The sequence below is a fragment of the Leptosomus discolor genome, chromosome 1, assembly GCF_034619465.1.
Source record: "Leptosomus discolor isolate bLepDis1 chromosome 1, bLepDis1.hap2, whole genome shotgun sequence".
Lineage (NCBI taxonomy): Eukaryota > Metazoa > Chordata > Aves > Leptosomiformes > Leptosomidae > Leptosomus > Leptosomus discolor.
This window is the reverse complement of record NC_141391.1, coordinates 152,011,441-152,032,486: the sequence shown is the minus strand read 5'-3', so window position 1 is coordinate 152,032,486 and position 21,046 is coordinate 152,011,441. Positions and strand designations below refer to the sequence as shown.

The 21,046-nt window shown below is 57.1% G+C and overlaps 2 protein-coding genes across 2 annotated transcripts; both read right to left on the bottom strand.

The window, feature by feature from the left end:
- Positions 1–5,441: 5,441 nt before the first annotated feature.
- On the bottom strand, positions 5,442–10,827 carry LOC147416312 (uncharacterized). Its single transcript, XM_086461352.1, has 6 exons — positions 10,794–10,827; positions 9,562–9,777; positions 9,061–9,155; positions 8,044–8,487; positions 6,060–6,198; positions 5,442–5,563 (listed from the first exon to the last, which is right to left on the bottom strand). Exons 1-6 carry the CDS (start codon positions 10,825–10,827, stop codon positions 5,442–5,444), a joined length of 1,050 nt encoding a protein of 349 aa, XP_086317478.1.
- On the bottom strand, positions 10,827–16,201 carry LOC147416311 (uncharacterized). The gene is made up of 6 exons (XM_086461342.1): positions 16,165–16,201; positions 14,940–15,155; positions 14,439–14,533; positions 13,429–13,872; positions 11,445–11,583; positions 10,827–10,948 (listed from the first exon to the last, which is right to left on the bottom strand). Exons 1-6 carry the CDS (start codon positions 16,199–16,201, stop codon positions 10,827–10,829), a joined length of 1,053 nt encoding a protein of 350 aa, XP_086317468.1.
- Between the last annotated feature and the right edge of the window lie 4,845 nt (positions 16,202–21,046).

Below are 21,046 nucleotides of genomic sequence, written 5' to 3'. Positions count from 1 at the left end.
CACGCCGTGAGTGGCGCCTGTAAGAGCCTGGGCCCGCTGTGCTGCCGGAGGTCTCCCCTCGGCTGCTTTGCCCAGCTGCCCGCGTCCTCCTCCTGCCCCGACGCCGGCTGGCCCCGCAGTGCTGGGGGCGGAGGCATGGCTTATGGCGTCAGAGGCCTTCGTTGCGCTGTTCCTCCCTCCGCTGCCCCCCCTTCCTCCCACTCACGCCTCCCGCTGCCTCCCCTCCTGCCCCGCTGCTGGGCCTGCGTGCTGCCCGGCGCCGAGTTTCTGGCATTTCAGGGAAGACAGTGGCGGCTGCCTGCGTGAGCCTGCATTTGGACACAGAATAACACAGAGTTACAGGATGGTAGGGGTTGGACATATAGATTTACCCTCCAGGGGTGGTAGGCCTTTTGCTTCTCAGAAATACTAGTATGCTGCCCCATGAGTACTAAGCCTCAGGCACCTCTCTGGCAGGCCCAGATACAGCCCCGCCCCCCCTTCGAATCTAGTTTAAAGCTCTCTCACTGAGCCCTGCTAACTCTTGTCCTAGGACCCCCTTCCCCCTATAAGATACGCTTTTCCCATCTGTTGACAGCAGGCCTGGTGTCATTGATCAGTCCATGATCAAAGAATCCAAAGTCCTGCCGGTGGCACCAGCCTTGGAGCCAGGCATTCATCTGCTGGCTCTTCCTCTTTGCTACCTCGTCGTTCCCCTCAACTGGAGGCGTAGAGGAGAACACAACTTGCGCTCCTGATCCCTTGATCAGTTGTCCCAGGGCCCCGAAATCTTTCTTTGTTGCCCTAGGACCTTGTTCACACGAAAAATCAAAAGGGGATAGTAATCTGAGGGCCGTACTATGGAAGGAAGCTTCATCTTTCCAACCCTAACCTGGGCCCCAGGTAGGCAGCAGACTTCCTTATGTAGCGGGTCTGACCTGCATCTTGGGCCTTCCACTCCCTTCAGAATCGAGTCCCCTGCAACAAGGACCCGTCCGTCTGTCTTTGTCTCGGATGTTTTGATCAGAGGTGTCTCAGCCTCGGTGACATCTCCAAGCTAGGTGAGCTCTTACTTGGTTCCCCGTGCAGAAGATCATACCTGTTATGCAAGGGCACCTGGGAAGGTGGGGTGGGCAGTGGGCAGACGCACCTGCTACACCTGTTGAGGCAGGCAGGAACTTTTTGCCATTGCCCCCCCATCCTCCAAATCACCACATTCAGTCGGACAGAAAGAGGACAGGGAGGTCTCTGTAGCAGGGGTTCTGTCTGCCTGCTGGGTTTCTGTCATGGGGGTCAGGGTACGACTCCAAGCATCTATCTCCCTCTCGCTTTCCCTGATGGCCCTCGACCTGCTTGCCTCCTCCCTGAGCTCCATCACGAAGCGGAGGAGCTGCTCTCTGCACACCCTGCAGCCCGACGCCTGGGTGGCAGCGCGTTCCCACGAGAGCTCCGCCTGGGAAGCTGCATCAGAGCTGGTGGGTGCAGGGCTCAGGGAAGCCATGGTCTTCTGCCGAGGGCTTACCACCGCCTCCTGGCCGAGACGGCAGACTTTCGGAGCCCTCCCAAGCGAAATGCCGCGCTCTGTTTGCCGAGCCCTTACCGTGGTGACGCCCAGTCGCTGCCTGTTTACTCGGTGGCTTCGCTCCCGAGGGGCTTCTGTTGTAAAGGGGGGGTGGGGGGGGTGGTCTGGGCGAGCGGCCGTTGGCGCCGTTACGCCTCGTTCAGAGCTGCCGCCGGTGGTGCTGGCTCCGCCCACGCCGCCTCAGCAGCCCGCCCTCAAGCCGCCGCTTTTGCCAGCCTGAAAAAGGGCCCCAAAGCACCTTTTTGCCGGCCTTTCTGCCGCGAATCCCCTCCCCCGTGAGGGCTTACCTGCCCCTGCAGCTGGTCTCCCGGCGAGCGGCCGGTGGCTGCTGTGAGAAATGCCCCGGCAGAGCTCCCTGCTGGGGCTGGGGGAGGTGTCACTGCCAAGGCAGCTGGAGGGGAGAGGAAGCGCTGGTGCCTCAGGCGGGGATCTGGCAGCTTTGGGCTCTTTCTAGGGAGAAGAGAAGGAGCTGGTGTGCCAGGCTGAGGCGAGGGCAGCCTGCGTTGTGTTAGGAATCCCACCCAGTAAGGACCACGCACTGGGCAGTCCTCCATGAAAACAAGCAAGCAATCTTGTTACGGGCTTGCACGTTTCCTGCGTGTGACCTGCCTTCAGGTCAGGTCATCGAATGACACAACAAACCTCATCTCTTTGCCCAGGACAGAGAGCTAGTTGTGGTCGCAAAACCCCAAGCAGGAAAACGGAGTTCTTTTTCCATCTTTATTGTTCAGGAATAGCCAGTTTTTGCAGGGGGTGACGGTACTCTTCAGTACAGTTGTTTCCAAGAGGATAACATCTTTCTCTGTGAATCCCCCGAGAAACACCATTTCACATGCCTGGGTTTTCCCCTGCACTTGGAAAAGATGGTTTTCCCCCTTGTTTCCCACACCGCTGACCTGGGGGAAGCACTGTCAACCTTACAATGCCTCAGGCCAGGGAAGGAAGAGGCCTTCTCTTGTTTTCCATCTTCCCATACATCGTCTCTGAGACAGCGTCTCTGACTTGACACCACGCAGAAAAGCCACAATGGCTGATCCTCCTTTGCTGCTCAGTTCTCTGTTCCGGGCCCTGTATCAGTGCCGGTTGTTGGCTAAGAGGCACTTGCGCTGTTCAGGGCCACCAGAAGCTCTTGGGCGGCAGCCTGCAATTCTTCCTCCTCCACCGCCTTCCCCATGTTCAATAGCTGCTGAAGTGTCTGCGCTGAACTCTGCACATGGGTATCTTGCAGCCTTAGGAGGAGATCCTGGATGTCAGTGGTGGGCAACTGTCCTTGCTGCTGGCCACTGTCTGCCACCTGTGTGGCATGTGGGTCAGAAGGATTCAGTTGCCCGCTCCTCAGCTGTGGTGTGCCCTTAGCTGAAGAGGTGGGGATCCCAGCTCCTTCTGTGTCAGGGCCGGGGCGGCCTGGCTGGGCAGTTGTGGGAGATGAGGGGAAAAGGCTCTGGGGTCTGAAGATGCCAGACAGCAGGGCATCGCTGCTCATGGTCATGACGTTGAAGGGTTGTGTGCTGCCGAGCTCGGCTGAGGTCTCTCCTGGGCATGCAGTCCTCTGTGGAGGAGAAAACACACATCTGTAGAGGCGGTGGGCTTCAGGAGCAGGCCCCTGGCCCCTCTCCTGTTCTGTGGGCTTAGCGCTCCCGGCACAATCCCGGCTTTCCCACTCCCTACAAACATGAGCCCAAGAAAGGAAAGAAACCTTCTTCTCCTCTCCCTGTCAAGTCTGCCCGTAAGTCTCTTCTTGTGACTCGCAGTCATCTTTCTCTTTACATTCCTTCTCCTCTGACCTGCGTGGATCACCCTTTCTCCTGCAGTAACCTAGATTGTCTCAACTTAGTTGGCAGTGAGAGCTGGAGATAAGGGCTGAGGTGGTCCTCAAAGGTTTGTTGTCTTGAAGAATACCTTCCGCAAAGTCCTCCATTTGGCAGGGAGGTGGCTGCGGGCGCCACCTGTGTAAGTTACTCACCTTGCTGGAAGGGGGGCTGCCCGTGGCTCTCCTCTATCTTCCCTGTCTTTCAGCCTCCTGTTTTCCCACTTCCCCATTTTCAGGGCTCTCCCTTTTGCCTGTTGCTTGGCCAGAGCACACCACGGTCTTCAGGAAACAGCTAAACAACTCACCTTAACGTAATACCTTCTCCGAGTACAGCGATAAAAAGCAAAGGTGCAGAAGTCGGGGAAGAAAGAATTTCCTCGCTGTTCGGAGCATACGGGCCCTAGAAAGAGGCAAGCAAAGACACAGACTCAGTGATAAACTCCAGTGCTGGGGTCCCACCAGCCCTCAGCAATAAGCGCGCTGTCGAATGACGTCCCTCCACAAAAACCCCCAGGCCATTTGGGTGCCTCCCTGAACCTCCATGAGAAACTCCAGTGCTTCTTGGTCATCTGCATGACCCAATGTGCGAGAGGAGGCTCATCCCAGGGACACATTTGGATGCAATCAAGGCGGGGGAGAGGATACTCCGGAGCAGATGTCTTCTCCTCACTGCAGGATCGCTACCCACGCCTCTCCCCCGGCAGCTCATGAGTCTCTGTCCCCTCCCAGCGATCAGGTCCGGGGCTAGCTGTGCAGGACCCCCCATCCATCTGCCTGCCCTGGGGAGTCACGGTCATCAGCTTTACCCTCAGGGATGACTCCGTGGTTTTCGTACTCGTCCAGTCTCCGGACCAGGGGATTCTGGCAGCCGTACAGCTCACGGAGGAGGCAGGCAGCGCTGGCGCGGCGGGCAGTCCGGAGGGACCTGAAGAACTGGCGGTACTCCTGCTTGGAGAGTGGCGTTCCTGGCTGCTGCGCCTTCTCGCCCAAAGGGCGGGCTGTGCAGCCCCAAGCCAAGAGCACTGGTGAAAGAGAGAACGCAGGGGGTCAGAAGGAGAAGGAAAAGTGCTAAGCATGGCACCCTCCGAGGAGCTGGAGGGCTGAACGCAGATCTCTGTGGCCTTCTCTGGGTGCAGGATCCAGCACGTGGGAAATGCAGGAACAGGCTCCAGATGGGAGGTGTAGATATGGGGAAAACGTGCTCTGCCCATGTTGAAAGGGGTTGTAGTATTTTGGGGACAGTACATGGCTGAAACTCAGAAACTTCCTCATGGCCTATATCTCACTAACACCCGTGCCATGTTGTTGGCACCTGTGTGTCCGTAGATGCAGCAGGACCAAACAAAAACCTGGAACGTTCTCCCCGAGAGGACAGTGGGGGTTATCAAGCACTCGGTGAGGCAGTAGGAGAGGAGAGCACAGCACTTGGCCAGGTGACTGTGTGGGGGTTTGCAGAAAGCAGGGGAACAAGGAGAGTGGAGGGGGGGGTTACAGGACGCCTCCCCGTTCTCCTGCTGGGATGTGACCAGAGCAGCCTGGCCTCTCTATCCATTCCTTCCTGCTCTATCCCTTTCTGCTTGTCTTTAAGCAAGGTCCCCTCTCAGCCCTCTTTCTCCTGCCTCCCCTGTCACGTCAGCTGGCCAGCTCTTCCCTTCTGGCCTTGCAGGTCAAGTCCAGGTCTCTGCCTGCGTGCTCGTGTCTGCTTTACGTGCCCAGCTGTCCCTATCCTCGCCTTTCCAGTCTCCCCCTCTGCTCCAGCCTCTGCCCGCTGCATCCAGCTCCGAGTCCTCCTCCCTGGCTCCTAGGCCTCTTCTCTCTGTCCCTTCTTGACGAATAAAACATCAGCTCCAATGGGTGAAGACGGGCAACATTTGAAGCAGCCGAGATCTTGGCACCCGAGGCATTCGAGGGCGCTCCCCTCTCTGCCTCTCGCCTCCAAATTGCCAAAGCCGAGGGGCTAATGGGGAGGGGTAAAAAGCAGCCGGGTCAGCTGCCCTTTCTCACAACCTGGCTTGAAGGAGAGATGTTTCCTACTCACCAGACAAAACAGACAATCCCACATGGCCGACATCACGCCGTGAGTGGCGCCTGTAAGAGCCTGGGCCCGCTGTGCTGCCGGAGGTCTCCCCTCGGCTGCTTTGCCCAGCTGCCCGCGTCCTCCTCCTGCCCCGACGCCGGCTGGCCCCGCAGTGCTGGGGGCGGAGGCATGGCTTATGGCGTCATAGAGGCCCCCGTTGCGCTGTTCCTCCCTCCGCTGCCCCCCCTTCCTCCCACTCACGCCTCCCGCCGCCTCCCCTCCTGCCCCGCCGCTGGGCCTGCGTGCTGCCCGGCGCCGGGTTTCTGGCATTTCAGGTTTCCCATCTTATTTAGGGACGCATCTTCACCAGGCAATCAGGCAGATTGCTTTTCTGCCCTCCGGCAGCAATATTCTAACAGCGTCGGCTGTTTCCCTGCATCCGCTTTCTGCCTGCTGTAGGTGCTCAGCCACCGTTTTAGGGTGCGTGTTGGCCATGTGCTTGTGGCAGCTCTCGAACGACAGCGGGACGGGACTGAACCAGAAGGGCATGTTTCTCCTCCTAAAATCAGAAGGATGGCTCAACAGTGTCAGGCTTACCCACAGGGCGGCACTGCCTTGCAGGTGGATGGGGGTCGTATGCGGAGGGAGACTTCGGCTTCCCTGCCTCCTACCTGGGATGAGAGCCTGCAGCCGCTGCCTGCTGCTGGGAGGAGTGGAAACACCCTCTCCCCAAGGGCTGATGCCCGCCGCATTCACTGTGGAGCAGGCGGCGGGAAGCAGGAAGGACGTGATGCCAGGCTGAGGCAGAGCCTACAAAACGCCAGCTTTCCATTTTATCAGGGGCCTTTTATCGTGGTGGCGTTATGCAGGTGGGGAAACCTTCCCTCGGCCTCTGATGCCCTCTTCTGATACACCCCTGAGCAGCCAGTTCAGTTTGTATCTCATTTTGGAAGGGAAAGATGCCGCTTTCCCTTTCTTTTTCTTACGAATACCCAGTCGGGAGAAATGTCATACTTGCTCCTAGCGGCACGCTGGGGATCAATGTGACCAAAACGGCGCAAGGCCACTGCCGAGCTAGCATTCGCATGTGCAGTTTTTCAGCATTTTATTTCTGTAACCTGTACCTTTCTAGGACATCACCGAGCCCTCAGCATCTTAAAATGCCTCTGTGCAAATACCAGTGCACAAATGTAGCGCTAAAGCTAAATGGGTGACCTGATTTTCTATCCCACAAACCCCACTCCCGCGCAGCGTACTTCTGCTCTGAACAGAGACCCCTGAGAAGTGGGATTGCATGTTGGCTGACTAAATCATCTCGGTGTTCATGCCTCAACAGGTGTGCGTGGCTTGTTTTTTCTGCTCGCTGCCAGCCCTGTCAGCTCCATCTGGAACGAGTCAGCCAAATGGCCGTTTTTCTGGAGCACAGGACAGGCAATTCTGCCTTTGGACTGCTCCTGTGCATAAGGTGCGAGCAGACCCAAACCTCTGCTCTCGCCCAGACCTGTGCGTGCCTGGCTGAGCCACTGAGAGCAACCGAGCAAAATACTCCCTCGGTAAAGGCAGTAAACAGGACGCCAGCCAGACACAGAAAGCAGCCCAGTTGCCTTCAGCCTTGGGCAAGATTACGCTTCCCAGGACCAATGGAGGACCTGTAATTTGGAGATCTTCTTCTTCAAATGGGCTTCTCAATGGAGTCCTTCTTCTAAGGACTTCCTTCAGCGGATAGAGACAGAGCCTATACTTCACTCAGCTGCGTTTGTGTCACTTAGGCAGCGTAAAGGGAAGAGACATCCCCGCCCCTCCCCATGAGTGCTTGGTGTGGTGCATCCTTGAGGAGAGCTGCCTTCAGCCCCTTTCTCCTCATGGCCCTCGGTGGACTAGATGACAAGGCGGCCTGCGGGAGGAAAGGTGACTAGGGGATTGTCACTTTAAGGGTGGTGGTCTCTTGAACGCCGAAACCAACCACAGGAGTTTAGAGTAGGTTTGAGGTAGCTCTAAACTCGTTCTGAGTGGAGATTCAGAAAACCAGAGTTGGTTCCCAAAGAGTTCCCGCTCTGCTCTGAGCAGGAAGTGCTGGCTCCAGATGGCTTCAGCCAGTGTTCCCGTAAATCAGACTCTGGTTTTCCGAGGGAGACAAGAGGAGGTTCTCAACAGGAATATTTATCCTGAGTGTTTCATAGCGTCACTTCAGAAGTAGATGACACCCACGTGTAAACACCAATACAGGCAGAACGCTAGATCAGCAGTTCCCTCGCAGGGTGAGGTCTTCTGGCATTGAGAGCGCACCCCTTGCCTATATATGTATGTATATTCGCACACACACTTCCAAAGAAGAGTCTTGCCTTAATGGTTCTGAGCAGAAGCACCTATATTTATAAGAAGAAAGGACAGCATTCTCCCAAGACGTTCATGGGATGAGACAAGAAACCCCGTCTCTCTGCCCAGGACAGAGAGGTAGTCGTGGTGGCCCAGCCCCGAGCAGGAAACAGCAGTTCTTTTTCCATCCTGCATTGTTCAAGAAGAGCCGTCTCCCAGATGAAACGACACCGGGTGAACAGTTTCTGTGGGAGAGGACAGTAGCCCTTCAGTACCTGTGTCTCAGTTCTCTCTTCTGGGCCCTGTATCATTGCCAGTTGTTGGCTAAGAGGCACTTGCGCTGTTCAGGGCCACCAGCACCTTCTGGACGGCAGCACGCAGTTCTTCCTCCCCCACCGCCTTCCCCGTGGTCAACAACCGCTGAAGTGCCTTCAGTAAACTCTGCACGTGGGTATCTTGCAGCCTTAGGAGGAGATCCTGGATGTCAGCGGTGGGCAACTGTCCTTGCTGCTGGCCACTGTCTGCCACCTGTGTGGCATGTGGGTCAGAAGGATTCAGTTGCCCGCTCCTCAACTGTGGCGTGCCCTCAGCTGAGGAGGTGGGGATCCCAGCTCCTTCTGTGTCAGGGCCGGGGCGGCCTGGCTGGGCAGTTGTGGGAGATGAGGGGAAAAGGCTCTGGGGTCTGAAGATGCCAGACAGCAGGGCATCGCTGCTCATGGCCGTGGCGTTGAAGGGTCGTGTGCTGCTGAGCTTGGCTGGGGTCTGTCCTGGGCATGCAGTCCTCTGTGGAGGAGAAAACACACATCTGTAGAGGCGGTGGGCTTCAGGAGCAGGCCCCTGGCCCCTCCCCTGTTCTGTGGGCTTAGCGCTCCCGGCACAATCCCGGCTTTCCCACTCCCTACAAACATGAGCCCAAGAAAGGAAAGAAACCTTCTTCTCCTCTCCTTGTCAAGTCTGCCCGTAAGTCTCTTCTTGTGACTCCCAGTCATCTTTCTCTTTACATTCCTTCTCCTCTCACCTGCGTGGATCACCCTTTCTCCTGCAGTAACCTAGATTGTCTCAGTTGGCAGTGAGAGCTGGAGATAAGGGCTGAGGTGGTCCTCAAAGGTTTGTTGTCTTGAAGAATACCTTCCGCAAGGTCCTGCACCTGGCAGGGAGGTGGCTGCGGGCGCCACCTGTGTAAGTTACTCACCTTGCTGTGAGTGCCCCTGGAAGGGGGGCTGCCCGCGGCTCTCCTCTATCTTCCCTGTCTTTCAGCCTCCTGTTTTCCCACTTCCCCATTTTCAGGGCTCTCCCTTTTGCCTGTTACTTGGCCAGAGCACACCACGGTCTTCAGGAAACAGCTAAACAACTCACCTTAACGTAATACCTTCTCCGAGTACAGCGATAAAAAGCAAAGGTGCAGAAGTCGGGGAAGAAAGAATTTCCTCGCTGTTCGGAGCATACGGGCCCTAGAAAGAGGCAAGCAAAGACACAGACTCAGTGATAAACTCCAGTGCTGGGGTCCCACCAGCCCTCAGCAATAAGCACGCTGTCGAATGACGTCCCTCCACAAAAACCCCCAGGCCATTTGGGTGCCTCCCTGAACCTCCATGAGAAACTCCAGCGCTTCTTGGTCATCTGCATGACCCAAGGTGCGAGAGGAGGCTCATCCCAGGGACACATTTGGATGCAATCAAGGCGGGGGAGAGGATACTCCGGAGCAGATGTCTTCTCCTCACTGCAGGATCGCTACCCACGCCTCTCCCCTGGCAGCTCCTGAGTCTCTGTCCCCTCCCAGCGATCAGGTCCGGGGCGAGCTGTGCAGGACCCCCCATCCATCTGCCTGCCCGGGGGAGTCACGGTCATCAGCTTTACCCTCAGGGATGACTCCGTGGTTTTCGTACTCGTCCAGTCTCCGGACCAGGGGATTCTGGCAGCCGTACAGCTCACGGAGGAGGCAGGCAGCGCTGGCGCGGCGGGCAGTCCGGAGGGACCTGAAGAACTGGCGGTACTCCTCCTTGGAGAGTGGCGTTCCTGGCTGCTGCGCCTTCTCGCCCAAAGGGCGGGCTGTGCAGCCCCAAGCCAAGAGCACTGGTGAAAGAGAGAACGCAGGGGGTCAGAAGGAGAAGGAAAAGTGCTAAGCGTGGCACCCTCCGAGGAGCTGGAGGGCTGGACGCAGATCTCTGTGGCCTTCTCTGGGTGCAGGATCCAGCACGTGGGAAATGCAGGAACAGGCTCCAGATGGGAGGTGTAGATATGGGGAAAACGTGCTCTGCCCATGTTGAAAGGGGTTGTAGTATTTTGGGGACAGTACATGGCTGAAACTGAGAAACTTCCTCATGGCCTATATCTCACTAACACCCGTGCCATGTTGTTGGCACCTGTGTGTCCGTAGATGCAGCAGGACCAAACAAAAACTGGGAACGTTCTCCCCGAGAGGACAGTGGGGGTTATCAAGCACTCGGTGAGGCAGTAGGAGAGGAGAGCACAGCACTTGGCCAGGTGACTGTGTGGGGGTTTGCAGAAAGCAGGGGAACAAGGAGAGTGGAGGGGGGGGTTACAGGACGCCTCCCCGTTCTCCTGCTGGGATGTGACTGCAGCAGCCTGGCCTCTCTATCCATTCCTTCCTGCTCTATCCCTTTCTGCTTGTCTTTAAGCAAGGTCCCCTCTCAGCCCTCTTTCTCCTGCCTCCCCTGTCACGTCAGCTGGCCAGCTCTTCCCTTCTGGCCTTGCAGGTCAAGTCCAGGTCTCTGCCTGCGTGCTCGTGTCTGCTTTACGTGCCCAGCTGTCCCTATCCTCGCCTTTCCAGTCTCCCCCTCTGCTCCAGCCTCTGCCCGCTGCATCCAGCTCCGAGTCCTCCTCCCTGGCTCCTAGGCCTCTTCTCTCTGTCCCTTCTTGACGAATAAAACATCAGCTCCAATGGGTGAAGACGGGCAACATTTGAAGCAGCCGAGATCTTGGCACCCGAGGCATTCGAGGGCGCTCCCCTCTCTGCCTCTCGCCTCCAAATTGCCAAAGCCGAGGGGCTAATGGGGAGGGGTAAAAAGCAGCCGGGTCAGCTGCCCTTTCTCACAACCTGGCTTGAAGGAGAGATGTTTCCTACTCACCACACAAAACCAGACAAGCCCACATGGCCGACATCACGCCGTGAGTGGCGCCTGTAAGAGCCTGGGCCCGCTGTGCTGCCGGAGGTCTCCCCTCGGCTGCTTTGCCCAGCTGCCCGCGTCCTCCTCCTGCCCCGACGCCGGCTGGCCCCGCAGTGCTGGGGGCGGAGGCATGGCTTATGGTGTCATAGAGGCCCCCGTTGCGCTGTTCCTCCCTCCGCTGCCCCCCCTTCCTCCCACTCACGCCTCCCGCCGCCTCCCCTCCTGCCCCGCCGCTGGGCCTGCGTGCTGCCCGGCGCCGGGTTTCTGGCATTTCAGGTTTCCCATCTTATTTAGGGACGCATCTTCACCAGGCAATCAGGCAGATTGCTTTTCTGCCCTCCGGCAGCAATATTCTAACAGCGTCGGCTGTTTCCCTGCATCCGCTTTCTGCCTGCTGTAGGTGCTCAGCCACCGTTTTAGGGTGCGTGTTGGCCATGTGCTTGTGGCAGCTCTCGAACGACAGCGGGACGGGACTGAACCAGAAGGGCATCTTTCTCCTCCTAAAATCAGAAGGATGGCTCAACAGTGTCAGGCTTACCCACAGGGCGGCACTGCCTTGCAGGTGGATGGGGGTCGTATGCGGAGGGAGACTTCGGCTTCCCTGCCTCCTACCTGGGATGAGAGCCTGCAGCCGCTGCCTGCTGCTGGGAGGAGTGGAAACACCCTCTCCCCAAGGGCTGATGCCCGCCGCATTCACTGTGGAGCAGGCGGCGGGAAGCAGGAAGGACGTGATGCCAGGCTGAGGCAGAGCCTACAAAACGCCAGCTTTCCATTTTATCAGGGGCCTTTTATCGTGGTGGCGTTATGCAGGTGGGGAAACCTTCCCTCGGCCTCTGATGCCCTCTTCTGATACACCCCTGAGCAGCCAGTTCAGTTTGTATCTCATTTTGGAAGGGAAAGATGCCGCTTTCCCTTTCTTTTTCTTACGAATACCCAGTCGGGAGAAATGTCATACTTGCTCCTAGCGGCACGCTGGGGATCAATGTGACCAAAACGGCGCAAGGCCACTGCCGAGCTAGCATTCGCATGTGCAGTTTTTCAGCATTTTATTTCTGTAACCTGTACCTTTCTAGGACATCACCGAGCCCTCAGCATCTTAAAATGCCTCTGTGCAAATACCAGTGCACAAATGTAGTGCTAAAGCTAAATGGGTGACCTGATTTTCTATCCCACAAACCCCACTCCCGCGCAGCGTACTTCTGCTCTGAACAGAGACCCCTGAGAAGTGGGATTGCATGTTGGCTGACTAAATCATCTCGGTGTTCATGCCTCAACAGGTGTGCGTGGCTTGTTTTTTCTGCTCGCTGCCAGCCCTGTCAGCTCCATCTGGAACGAGTCAGCCAAATGGCCGTTTTTCTGGAGCACAGGACAGGCAATTCTGCCTTTGGACTGCTCCTGTGCATAAGGTGCGAGCAGACCCAAACCTCTGCTCTCGCCCAGACCTGTGCGTGCCTGGCTGAGCCACTGAGAGCAACCGAGCAAAATACTCCCTCGGTAAAGGCAGTAAACAGGACGCCAGCCAGACACAGAAAGCAGCCCAGTTGCCTTCAGCCTTGGGAAAGATTACGCTTCCCAGGACCAATGGAGGACCTGTAATTTGGAGATCTTCTTCTTCAAATGGGCTTCTCAATGGAGTCCTTCTTCTAAGGACTTCCTTCAGCGGATAGAGACAGAGCCTATACTTCACTCAGCTGCGTTTGTGTCACTTAGGCAGCGTAAAGGGAAGAGACATCCCCGCCCCTCCCCATGAGTGCTTGGTGTGGTGCATCCTTGAGGAGAGCTGCCTTCAGCCCCTTTCTCCTCATGGCCCTCGGTGGACTAGATGACAAGGCGGCCTGCGGGAGGAAAGGTGACTAGGGGATTGTCACTTTAAGGGTGGTGGTCTCTTGAACGCCGAAACCAACCACAGGAGTTTAGAGTAGGTTTGAGGTAGCTCTAAACTCGTTCTGAGTGGAGATTCAGAAAACCAGAGTTGGTTCCCAAAGAGTTCCCGCTCTGCTCTGAGCAGGAAGTGCTGGCTCCAGATGGCTTCAGCCAGTGTTCCCGTAAATCAGACTCTGGTTTTCCGAGGGAGACAAGAGGAGGTTCTCAACAGGAATATTTATCCTGAGTGTTTCATAGCGTCACTTCAGAAGTAGATGACACCCACGTGTAAACACCAATACAGGCAGAACGCTAGATCAGCAGTTCCCTCGCAGGGTGAGGTCTTCTGGCATTGAGAGCGCACCCCTTGCCTATATATGTATGTATATTCGCACACACACTTCCAAAGAAGAGTCTTGCCTTAATGGTTCTGAGCAGAAGCACCTATATTTATAAGAAGAAAGGACAGCATTCTCCCAAGACGTTCATGGGATGAGACAAGAAACCCCGTCTCTCTGCCCAGGACAGAGAGGTAGTCGTGGTGGCCCAGCCCCGAGCAGGAAACAGCAGTTCTTTTTCCATCCTGCATTGTTCAAGAAGAGCCGTCTCCCAGATGAAACGACACCGGGTGAACAGTTTCTGTGGGAGAGGACAGTAGCCCTTCAGTACCCGTGTCTCAGTTCTCTCTTCTGGGCCCTGTATCATTGCCAGTTGTTGGCTAAGAGGCACTTGCGCTGTTCAGGGCCACCAGCACCTTCTGGACGGCAGCACGCAGTTCTTCCTCCCCCACCGCCTTCCCCGTGGTCAACAACCGCTGAAGTGCCTTCAGTAAACTCTGCACGTGGGTATCTTGCAGCCTTAGGAGGAGATCCTGGATGTCAGCGGTGGGCAACTGTCCTTGCTGCTGGCCACTGTCTGCCACCTGTGTGGCATGTGGGTCAGAAGGATTCAGTTGCCCGCTCCTCAACTGTGGCGTGCCCTCAGCTGAGGAGGTGGGGATCCCAGCTCCTTCTGTGTCAGGGCCGGGGCGGCCTGGCTGGGCAGTTGTGGGAGATGAGGGGAAAAGGCTCTGGGGTCTGAAGATGCCAGACAGCAGGGCATCGCTGCTCATGGTCATGACGTTGAAGGGTTGTGTGCTGCCGAGCTCGGCTGAGGTCTCTCCTGGGCATGCAGTCCTCTGTGGAGGAGAAAACACACATCTGTAGAGACGGTGGGCTTCAGGAGCAGGCCCCTGGCCCCTCCCCTGTTCTGTGGGCTTAGCGCTCCCGGCACAATCCCGGCTTTCCCACTCCCTACAAACATGAGCCCAAGAAAGGAAAGAAACCTTCTTCTCCTCTCCCTGTCAAGTCTGCCCGTAAGTCTCTTCTTGTGACTCGCAGTCATCTTTCTCTTTACATTCCTTCTCCTCTGACCTGCGTGGATCACCCTTTCTCCTGCAGTAACCTAGATTGTCTCAACTTAGTTGGCAGTGAGAGCTGGAGATAAGGGCTGAGGTGGTCCTCAAAGGTTTGTTGTCTTGAAGAATACCTTCCGCAAAGTCCTCCATTTGGCAGGGAGGTGGCTGCGGGCGCCACCTGTGTAAGTTACTCACCTTGCTGGAAGGGGGGCTGCCCGTGGCTCTCCTCTATCTTCCCTGTCTTTCAGCCTCCTGTTTTCCCACTTCCCCATTTTCAGGGCTCTCCCTTTTGCCTGTTGCTTGGCCAGAGCACACCACGGTCTTCAGGAAACAGCTAAACAACTCACCTTAACGTAATACCTTCTCCGAGTACAGCGATAAAAAGCAAAGGTGCAGAAGTCGGGGAAGAAAGAATTTCCTCGCTGTTCGGAGCATACGGGCCCTAGAAAGAGGCAAGCAAAGACACAGACTCAGTGATAAACTCCAGTGCTGGGGTCCCACCAGCCCTCAGCAATAAGCGCGCTGTCGAATGACATCCCTCCACAAAAACCCCCAGGCCATTTGGGTGCTTCCCTGAACCTCTGTGAGAAACTCCAGCGCTTCTTGGTCATCTGCATGACCCAAGGTGCGAGAGGAGGCTCATCCCAGGGACACATTTGGATGCAGTCAAGGGGGGGGAGAGGATACTCCGGAGCAGATGTCTTCTCCTCACTGCAGGATCGCTACCCATGCCTCTCCCCCGGCAGCTCATGAGTCTCTGTCCCCTCCCAGCGATCAGGTCCGGGGCTAGCTGTGCAGGACCCCCCATCCATCTGCCTGCCCTGGGGAGTCACGGTCATCAGCTTTACCCTTAGGGATGACTCCGTGGTTTTCGTACTCGTCCAGTCTCTGGACCAGGGGATTCTGGCAGCCGTACAGCTCACGGAGGAGGCAGGCAGTTTTGGCACGGCGGGCAGTCTGGAGGGACCTGAAGAACTGGCGGTACTCCTGCTTGGAGAGTGGCGTTCCTGGCTGCTGCGCCTTCTCGCCCAAAGGGCGGGCTGTGCAGCCCCAAGCCAAGAGCACTGGTGAAAGAGAGAACGCAGGGGGTCAGAAGGAGAAGGAAGTGCCATGCGCGGCACCCTCCACGGAGCTGGAGGGCTGAACGCAGATCTCTGTGGCCTTCTCTGGGTGCAGGATCCAGCACGTGGGAAATGCAGGAACAGGCTCCAGATGGGAGGTGTAGGAGTGGGGAAAACGTGCTCTGCCCATGTTGAAAGGGGTTGTAGTATTTTGGGGACAGTACATGGCTGAAACTGAGAAACTTCCTCATGGCCTATATCTCACTAACACCCGTGCCATGTTGTTGGCACCTGTGTGTCCGTAGATGCAGCAGGACCAAACAAAAACCTGGAACGTTCTCCCCGAGAGGACAGTGGGGGTTATCAAGCACTCGGTGAGGCAGTAGGAGAGGAGAGCACAGCACTTGGCCAGGTGACTGTGTGGGGGTTTGCAGAAAGCAGGGGAACAAGGAGAGTGGAGGGGGGGGTTACAGGACGCCTCCCCGTTCTCCTGCTGGGATGTGACCGGAGCAGCCTGGCCTCTCTATCCATTCCTTCCTGCTCTATTCCTTTCTGCTTGTCTTTAAGCAAGGTCCCCTCTCAGCCCTCTTTCTCCTGCCTCCCCTGTCACGTCAGCTGGCCAGCTCTTCCCTTCTGGCCTTGCAGGTCAAGTCCAGGTCTCTGCCTGCGTGCTCGTGTCTGCTTTACGTGCCCAGCTGTCCCTATCTTCGCCTTTCCAGTCTGCCCCTCTGCTCCAGCCTCTGCCGCTGCATCCAGCCCCGAGTCAACCTCCCTGGCTCCTAGGCCTCTTCTCTCTGTCCCTTCTTGACGAATAAAACATCAGCTCCAATGGGTGAAGACGGGCAACATTTGAAGCAGCCGAGATCTTGGCACCCGAGGCTTTCGAGGGCGCTCCCCTCTCTGCCTCTCGCCTCCAAATTGCCAAAGCCGAGGGGCTAATAGGGAGGGGTAAAAAGCAGCCGGGTCAGCTGCCCTTTCTCACAACATGGCTTGAAGGAGAGATGTTTCCTACTCACCAGACAAAACAGACAAGCCCACATGGCCGACATCACGCCGTGAGTGGCGCCTGTAAGAGCCTGGGCCCGCTGTGCTGCCGGAGGTCTCCCCTCGGCTGCTTTGCCCAGCTGCCCGCGTCCTCCTCCTGCCCCTACGCCGGCTGGCCCCGCAGTGCTGGGGGCGGAGGCATGGCTTATGGTGTCAGAGGCCTTCGTTGCGCTGTTCCTCCCTCCGCTGCCCCCCCTTCCTCCCACTCACGCCTCCCGCTGCCTCCCCTCCTGCCCCGCTGCTGGGCCTGCGTGCTGCCCGGCGCCGGGTTTCTGGCATTTCAGGGAAGACAGTGGCGGCTGCCTGCGTGAGCCTGCATTTGGACACAGAATAACACAGAGTTACAGGATGGTAGGGGTTGGACATATAGATTTACCCTCCAGGGGTGGTAGGCCTTTTGCTTCTCAGAAATACTAGTATGCTGCCCCATGAGTACTAAGCCTCAGGCACCTCTCTGGCAGGCCCAGATACAGCCCCGCCCCCCCTTCGAATCTAGTTTAAAGCTCTCTCACTGAGCCCTGCTAACTCTTGTCCTAGGACCCCCTTCCCCCTATAAGATACGCTTTTCCCATCTGTTGACAGCAGGCCTGGTGTCATTGATCAGTCCATGATCAAAGAATCCAAAGTCCTGCCGGTGGCACCAGCCTTGGAGCCAGGCATTCATCTGCTGGCTCTTCCTCTTTGCTACCTCGTCGTTCCCCTCAACTGGAGGCGTAGAGGAGAACACAACTTGCGCTCCTGATCCCTTGATCAGTTGTCCCAGGGCCCCGAAATCTTTCTTTGTTGCCCTAGGACCTTGTTCACACGAAAAATCAAAAGGGGATAGTAATCTGAGGGCCGTACTATGGAAGGAAGCTTCATCTTTCCAACCCTAACCTGGGCCCCAGGTAGGCAGCAGACTTCCTTATGTAGCGGGTCTGACCTGCATCTTGGGCCTTCCACTCCCTTCAGAATCGAGTCCCCTGCAACAAGGACCCGTCCGTCTGTCTTTGTCTCGGATGTTTTGATCAGAGGTGTCTCAGCCTCGGTGACATCTCCAAGCTAGGTGAGCTCTTACTTGGTTCCCCGTGCAGAAGATCATACCTGTTATGCAAGGGCACCTGGGAAGGTGGGGTGGGCAGTGGGCAGACGCACCTGCTACACCTGTTGAGGCAGGCAGGAACTTTTTGCCATTGCCCCCCCATCCTCCAAATCACCACATTCAGTCGGACAGAAAGAGGACAGGGAGGTCTCTGTAGCAGGGGTTCTGTCTGCCTGCTGGGTTTCTGTCATGGGGGTCAGGGTACGACTCCAAGCATCTATCTCCCTCTCGCTTTCCCTGATGGCCCTCGACCTGCTTGCCTCCTCCCTGAGCTCCATCACGAAGCGGAGGAGCTGCTCTCTGCACACCCTGCAGCCCGACGCCTGGGTGGCAGCGCGTTCCCACGAGAGCTCCGCCTGGGAAGCTGCATCAGAGCTGGTGGGTGCAGGGCTCAGGGAAGCCATGGTCTTCTGCCGAGGGCTTACCACCGCCTCCTGGCCGAGACGGCAGACTTTCGGAGCCCTCCCAAGCGAAATGCCGCGCTCTGTTTGCCGAGCCCTTACCGTGGTGACGCCCAGTCGCTGCCTGTTTACTCGGTGGCTTCGCTCCCGAGGGGCTTCTGTTGTAAAGGGGGGGTGGGGGGGGTGGTCTGGGCGAGCGGCCGTTGGCGCCGTTACGCCTCGTTCAGAGCTGCCGCCGGTGGTGCTGGCTCCGCCCACGCCGCCTCAGCAGCCCGCCCTCAAGCCGCCGCTTTTGCCAGCCTGAAAAAGGGCCCCAAAGCACCTTTTTGCCGGCCTTTCTGCCGCGAATCCCCTCCCCCGTGAGGGCTTACCTGCCCCTGCAGCTGGTCTCCCGGCGAGCGGCCGGTGGCTGCTGTGAGAAATGCCCCGGCAGAGCTCCCTGCTGGGGCTGGGGGAGGTGTCACTGCCAAGGCAGCTGGAGGGGAGAGGAAGCGCTGGTGCCTCAGGCGGGGATCTGGCAGCTTTGGGCTCTTTCTAGGGAGAAGAGAAGGAGCTGGTGTGCCAGGCTGAGGCGAGGGCAGCCTGCGTTGTGTTAGGAATCCCACCCAGTAAGGACCACGCACTGGGCAGTCCTCCATGAAAACAAGCAAGCAATCTTGTTACGGGCTTGCACGTTTCCTGCGTGTGACCTGCCTTCAGGTCAGGTCATCGAATGACACAACAAACCTCATCTCTTTGCCCAGGACAGAGAGCTAGTTGTGGTCGCAAAACCCCAAGCAGGAAAACGGAGTTCTTTTTCCATCTTTATTGTTCAGGAATAGCCAGTTTTTGCAGGGGGTGACGGTACTCTTCAGTACAGTTGTTTCCAAGAGGATAACATCTTTCTCTGTGAATCCCCCGAGAAACACCATTTCACATGCCTGGGTTTTCCCCTGCACTTGGAAAAGATGGTTTTCCCCCTTGTTTCCCACACCGCTGACCTGGGGGAAGCACTGTCAACCTTACAATGCCTCAGGCCAGGGAAGGAAGAGGCCTTCTCTTGTTTTCCATCTTCCCATACATCGTCTCTGAGACAGCGTCTCTGACTTGACACCACGCAGAAAAGCCACAATGGCTGATCCTCCTTTGCTGCTCAGTTCTCTGTTCCGGGCCCTGTATCAGTGCCGGTTGTTGGCTAAGAGGCACTTGCGCTGTTCAGGGCCACCAGAAGCTCTTGGGCGGCAGCCTGCAATTCTTCCTCCTCCACCGCCTTCCCCATGTTCAATAGCTGCTGAAGTGTCTGCGCTGAACTCTGCACATGGGTATCTTGCAGCCTTAGGAGGAGATCCTGGATGTCAGTGGTGGGCAACTGTCCTTGCTGCTGGCCACTGTCTGCCACCTGTGTGGCATGTGGGTCAGAAGGATTCAGTTGCCCGCTCCTCAGCTGTGGTGTGCCCTTAGCTGAAGAGGTGGGGATCCCAGCTCCTTCTGTGTCAGGGCCGGGGCGGCCTGGCTGGGCAGTTGTGGGAGATGAGGGGAAAAGGCTCTGGGGTCTGAAGATGCCAGACAGCAGGGCATCGCTGCTCATGGTCATGACGTTGAAGGGTTGTGTGCTGCCGAGCTCGGCTGAGGTCTCTCCTGGGCATGCAGTCCTCTGTGGAGGAGAAAACACACATCTGTAGAGGCGGTGGGCTTCAGGAGCAGGCCCCTGGCCCCTCTCCTGTTCTGTGGGCTTAGCGCTCCCGGCACAATCCCGGCTTTCCCACTCCCTACAAACATGAGCCCAAGAAAGGAAAGAAACCTTCTTCTCCTCTCCCTGTCAAGTCTGCCCGTAAGTCTCTTCTTGTGACTCGCAGTCATCTTTCTCTTTACATTCCTTCTCCTCTGACCTGCGTGGATCACCCTTTCTCCTGCAGTAACCTAGATTGTCTCAACTTAGTTGGCAGTGAGAGCTGGAGATAAGGGCTGAGGTGGTCCTCAAAGGTTTGTTGTCTTGAAGAATACCTTCCGCAAAGTCCTCCATTTGGCAGGGAGGTGGCTGCGGGCGCCACCTGTGTAAGTTACTCACCTTGCTGGAAGGGGGGCTGCCCGTGGCTCTCCTCTATCTTCCCTGTCTTTCAGCCTCCTGTTTTCCCACTTCCCCATTTTCAGGGCTCTCCCTTTTGCCTGTTGCTTGGCCAGAGCACACCACGGTCTTCAGGAAACAGCTAAACAACTCACCTTAACGTAATACCTTCTCCGAGTACAGCGATAAAAAGCAAAGGTGCAGAAGTCGGGGAAGAAAGAATTTCCTCGCTGTTCGGAGCATACGGGCCCTAGAAAGAGGCAAGCAAAGACACAGACTCAGTGATAAACTCCAGTGCTGGGGTCCCACCAGCCCTCAGCAATAAGCGCGCTGTCGAATGACGTCCCTCCACAAAAACCCCCAGGCCATTTGGGTGCCTCCCTGAACCTCCATGAGAAACTCCAGTGCTTCTTGGTCATCTGCATGACCCAATGTGCGAGAGGAGGCTCATCCCAGGGACACATTTGGATGCAATCAAGGCGGGGGAGAGGATACTCCGGAGCAGATGTCTTCTCCTCACTGCAGGATCGCTACCCACGCCTCTCCCCCGGCAGCTCATGAGTCTCTGTCCCCTCCCAGCGATCAGGTCCGGGGCTAGCTGTGCAGGACCCCCCATCCATCTGCCTGCCCTGGGGAGTCACGGTCATCAGCTTTACCCTCAGGGATGACTCCGTGGTTTTCGTACTCGTCCAGTCTCCGGACCAGGGGATTCTGGCAGCCGTACAGCTCACGGAGGAGGCAGGCAGCGCTGGCGCGGCGGGCAGTCCGGAGGGACCTGAAGAACTGGCGGTACTCCTGCTTGGAGAGTGGCGTTCCTGGCTGCTGCGCCTTCTCGCCCAAAGGGCGGGCTGTGCAGCCCCAAGCCAAGAGCACTGGTGAAAGAGAGAACGCAGGGGGTCAGAAGGAGAAGGAAAAGTGCTAAGCATGGCACCCTCCGAGGAGCTGGAGGGCTGAACGCAGATCTCTGTGGCCTTCTCTGGGTGCAGGATCCAGCACGTGGGAAATGCAGGAACAGGCTCCAGATGGGAGGTGTAGATATGGGGAAAACGTGCTCTGCCCATGTTGAAAGGGGTTGTAGTATTTTGGGGACAGTACATGGCTGAAACTCAGAAACTTCCTCATGGCCTATATCTCACTAACACCCGTGCCATGTTGTTGGCACCTGTGTGTCCGTAGATGCAGCAGGACCAAACAAAAACCTGGAACGTTCTCCCCGAGAGGACAGTGGGGGTTATCAAGCACTCGGTGAGGCAGTAGGAGAGGAGAGCACAGCACTTGGCCAGGTGACTGTGTGGGGGTTTGCAGAAAGCAGGGGAACAAGGAG

Excerpts from the sequence above, each read along its gene's own strand:
- LOC147416312 (XM_086461352.1), bottom strand. The coding sequence starts at position 10,827 with ATGTCGGCCATGTGGGCTTGTCTGGTTTTGTGTG. Across the intron at positions 6,199-8,043 it reads TGCTGGTGGCCCTGAACAGC|GCTCTGCCTCAGCCTGGCAT; the intron begins GCAAGTGCCTCT and ends GGCGTTTTGTAG. Across the intron at positions 5,564-6,059 it reads GCTGCAGGCTCTCATCCCAG|CACTGCGGGGCCAGCCGGCG; the intron begins GTAGGAGGCAGG and ends CTCCGCCCCCAG.
- LOC147416311 (XM_086461342.1), bottom strand. The coding sequence starts at position 16,201 with ATGTCGGCCATGTGGGCTTGTCTGTTTTGTCTGGTGA. Across the intron at positions 14,534-14,939 it reads CCACGGAGTCATCCCTAAGG|GGCCCGTATGCTCCGAACAG; the intron begins GTAAAGCTGATG and ends GCCTCTTTCTAG. Across the intron at positions 13,873-14,438 it reads GGAGAAGGTATTACGTTAAG|AGGACTGCATGCCCAGGAGA; the intron begins GTGAGTTGTTTA and ends TCTCCTCCACAG.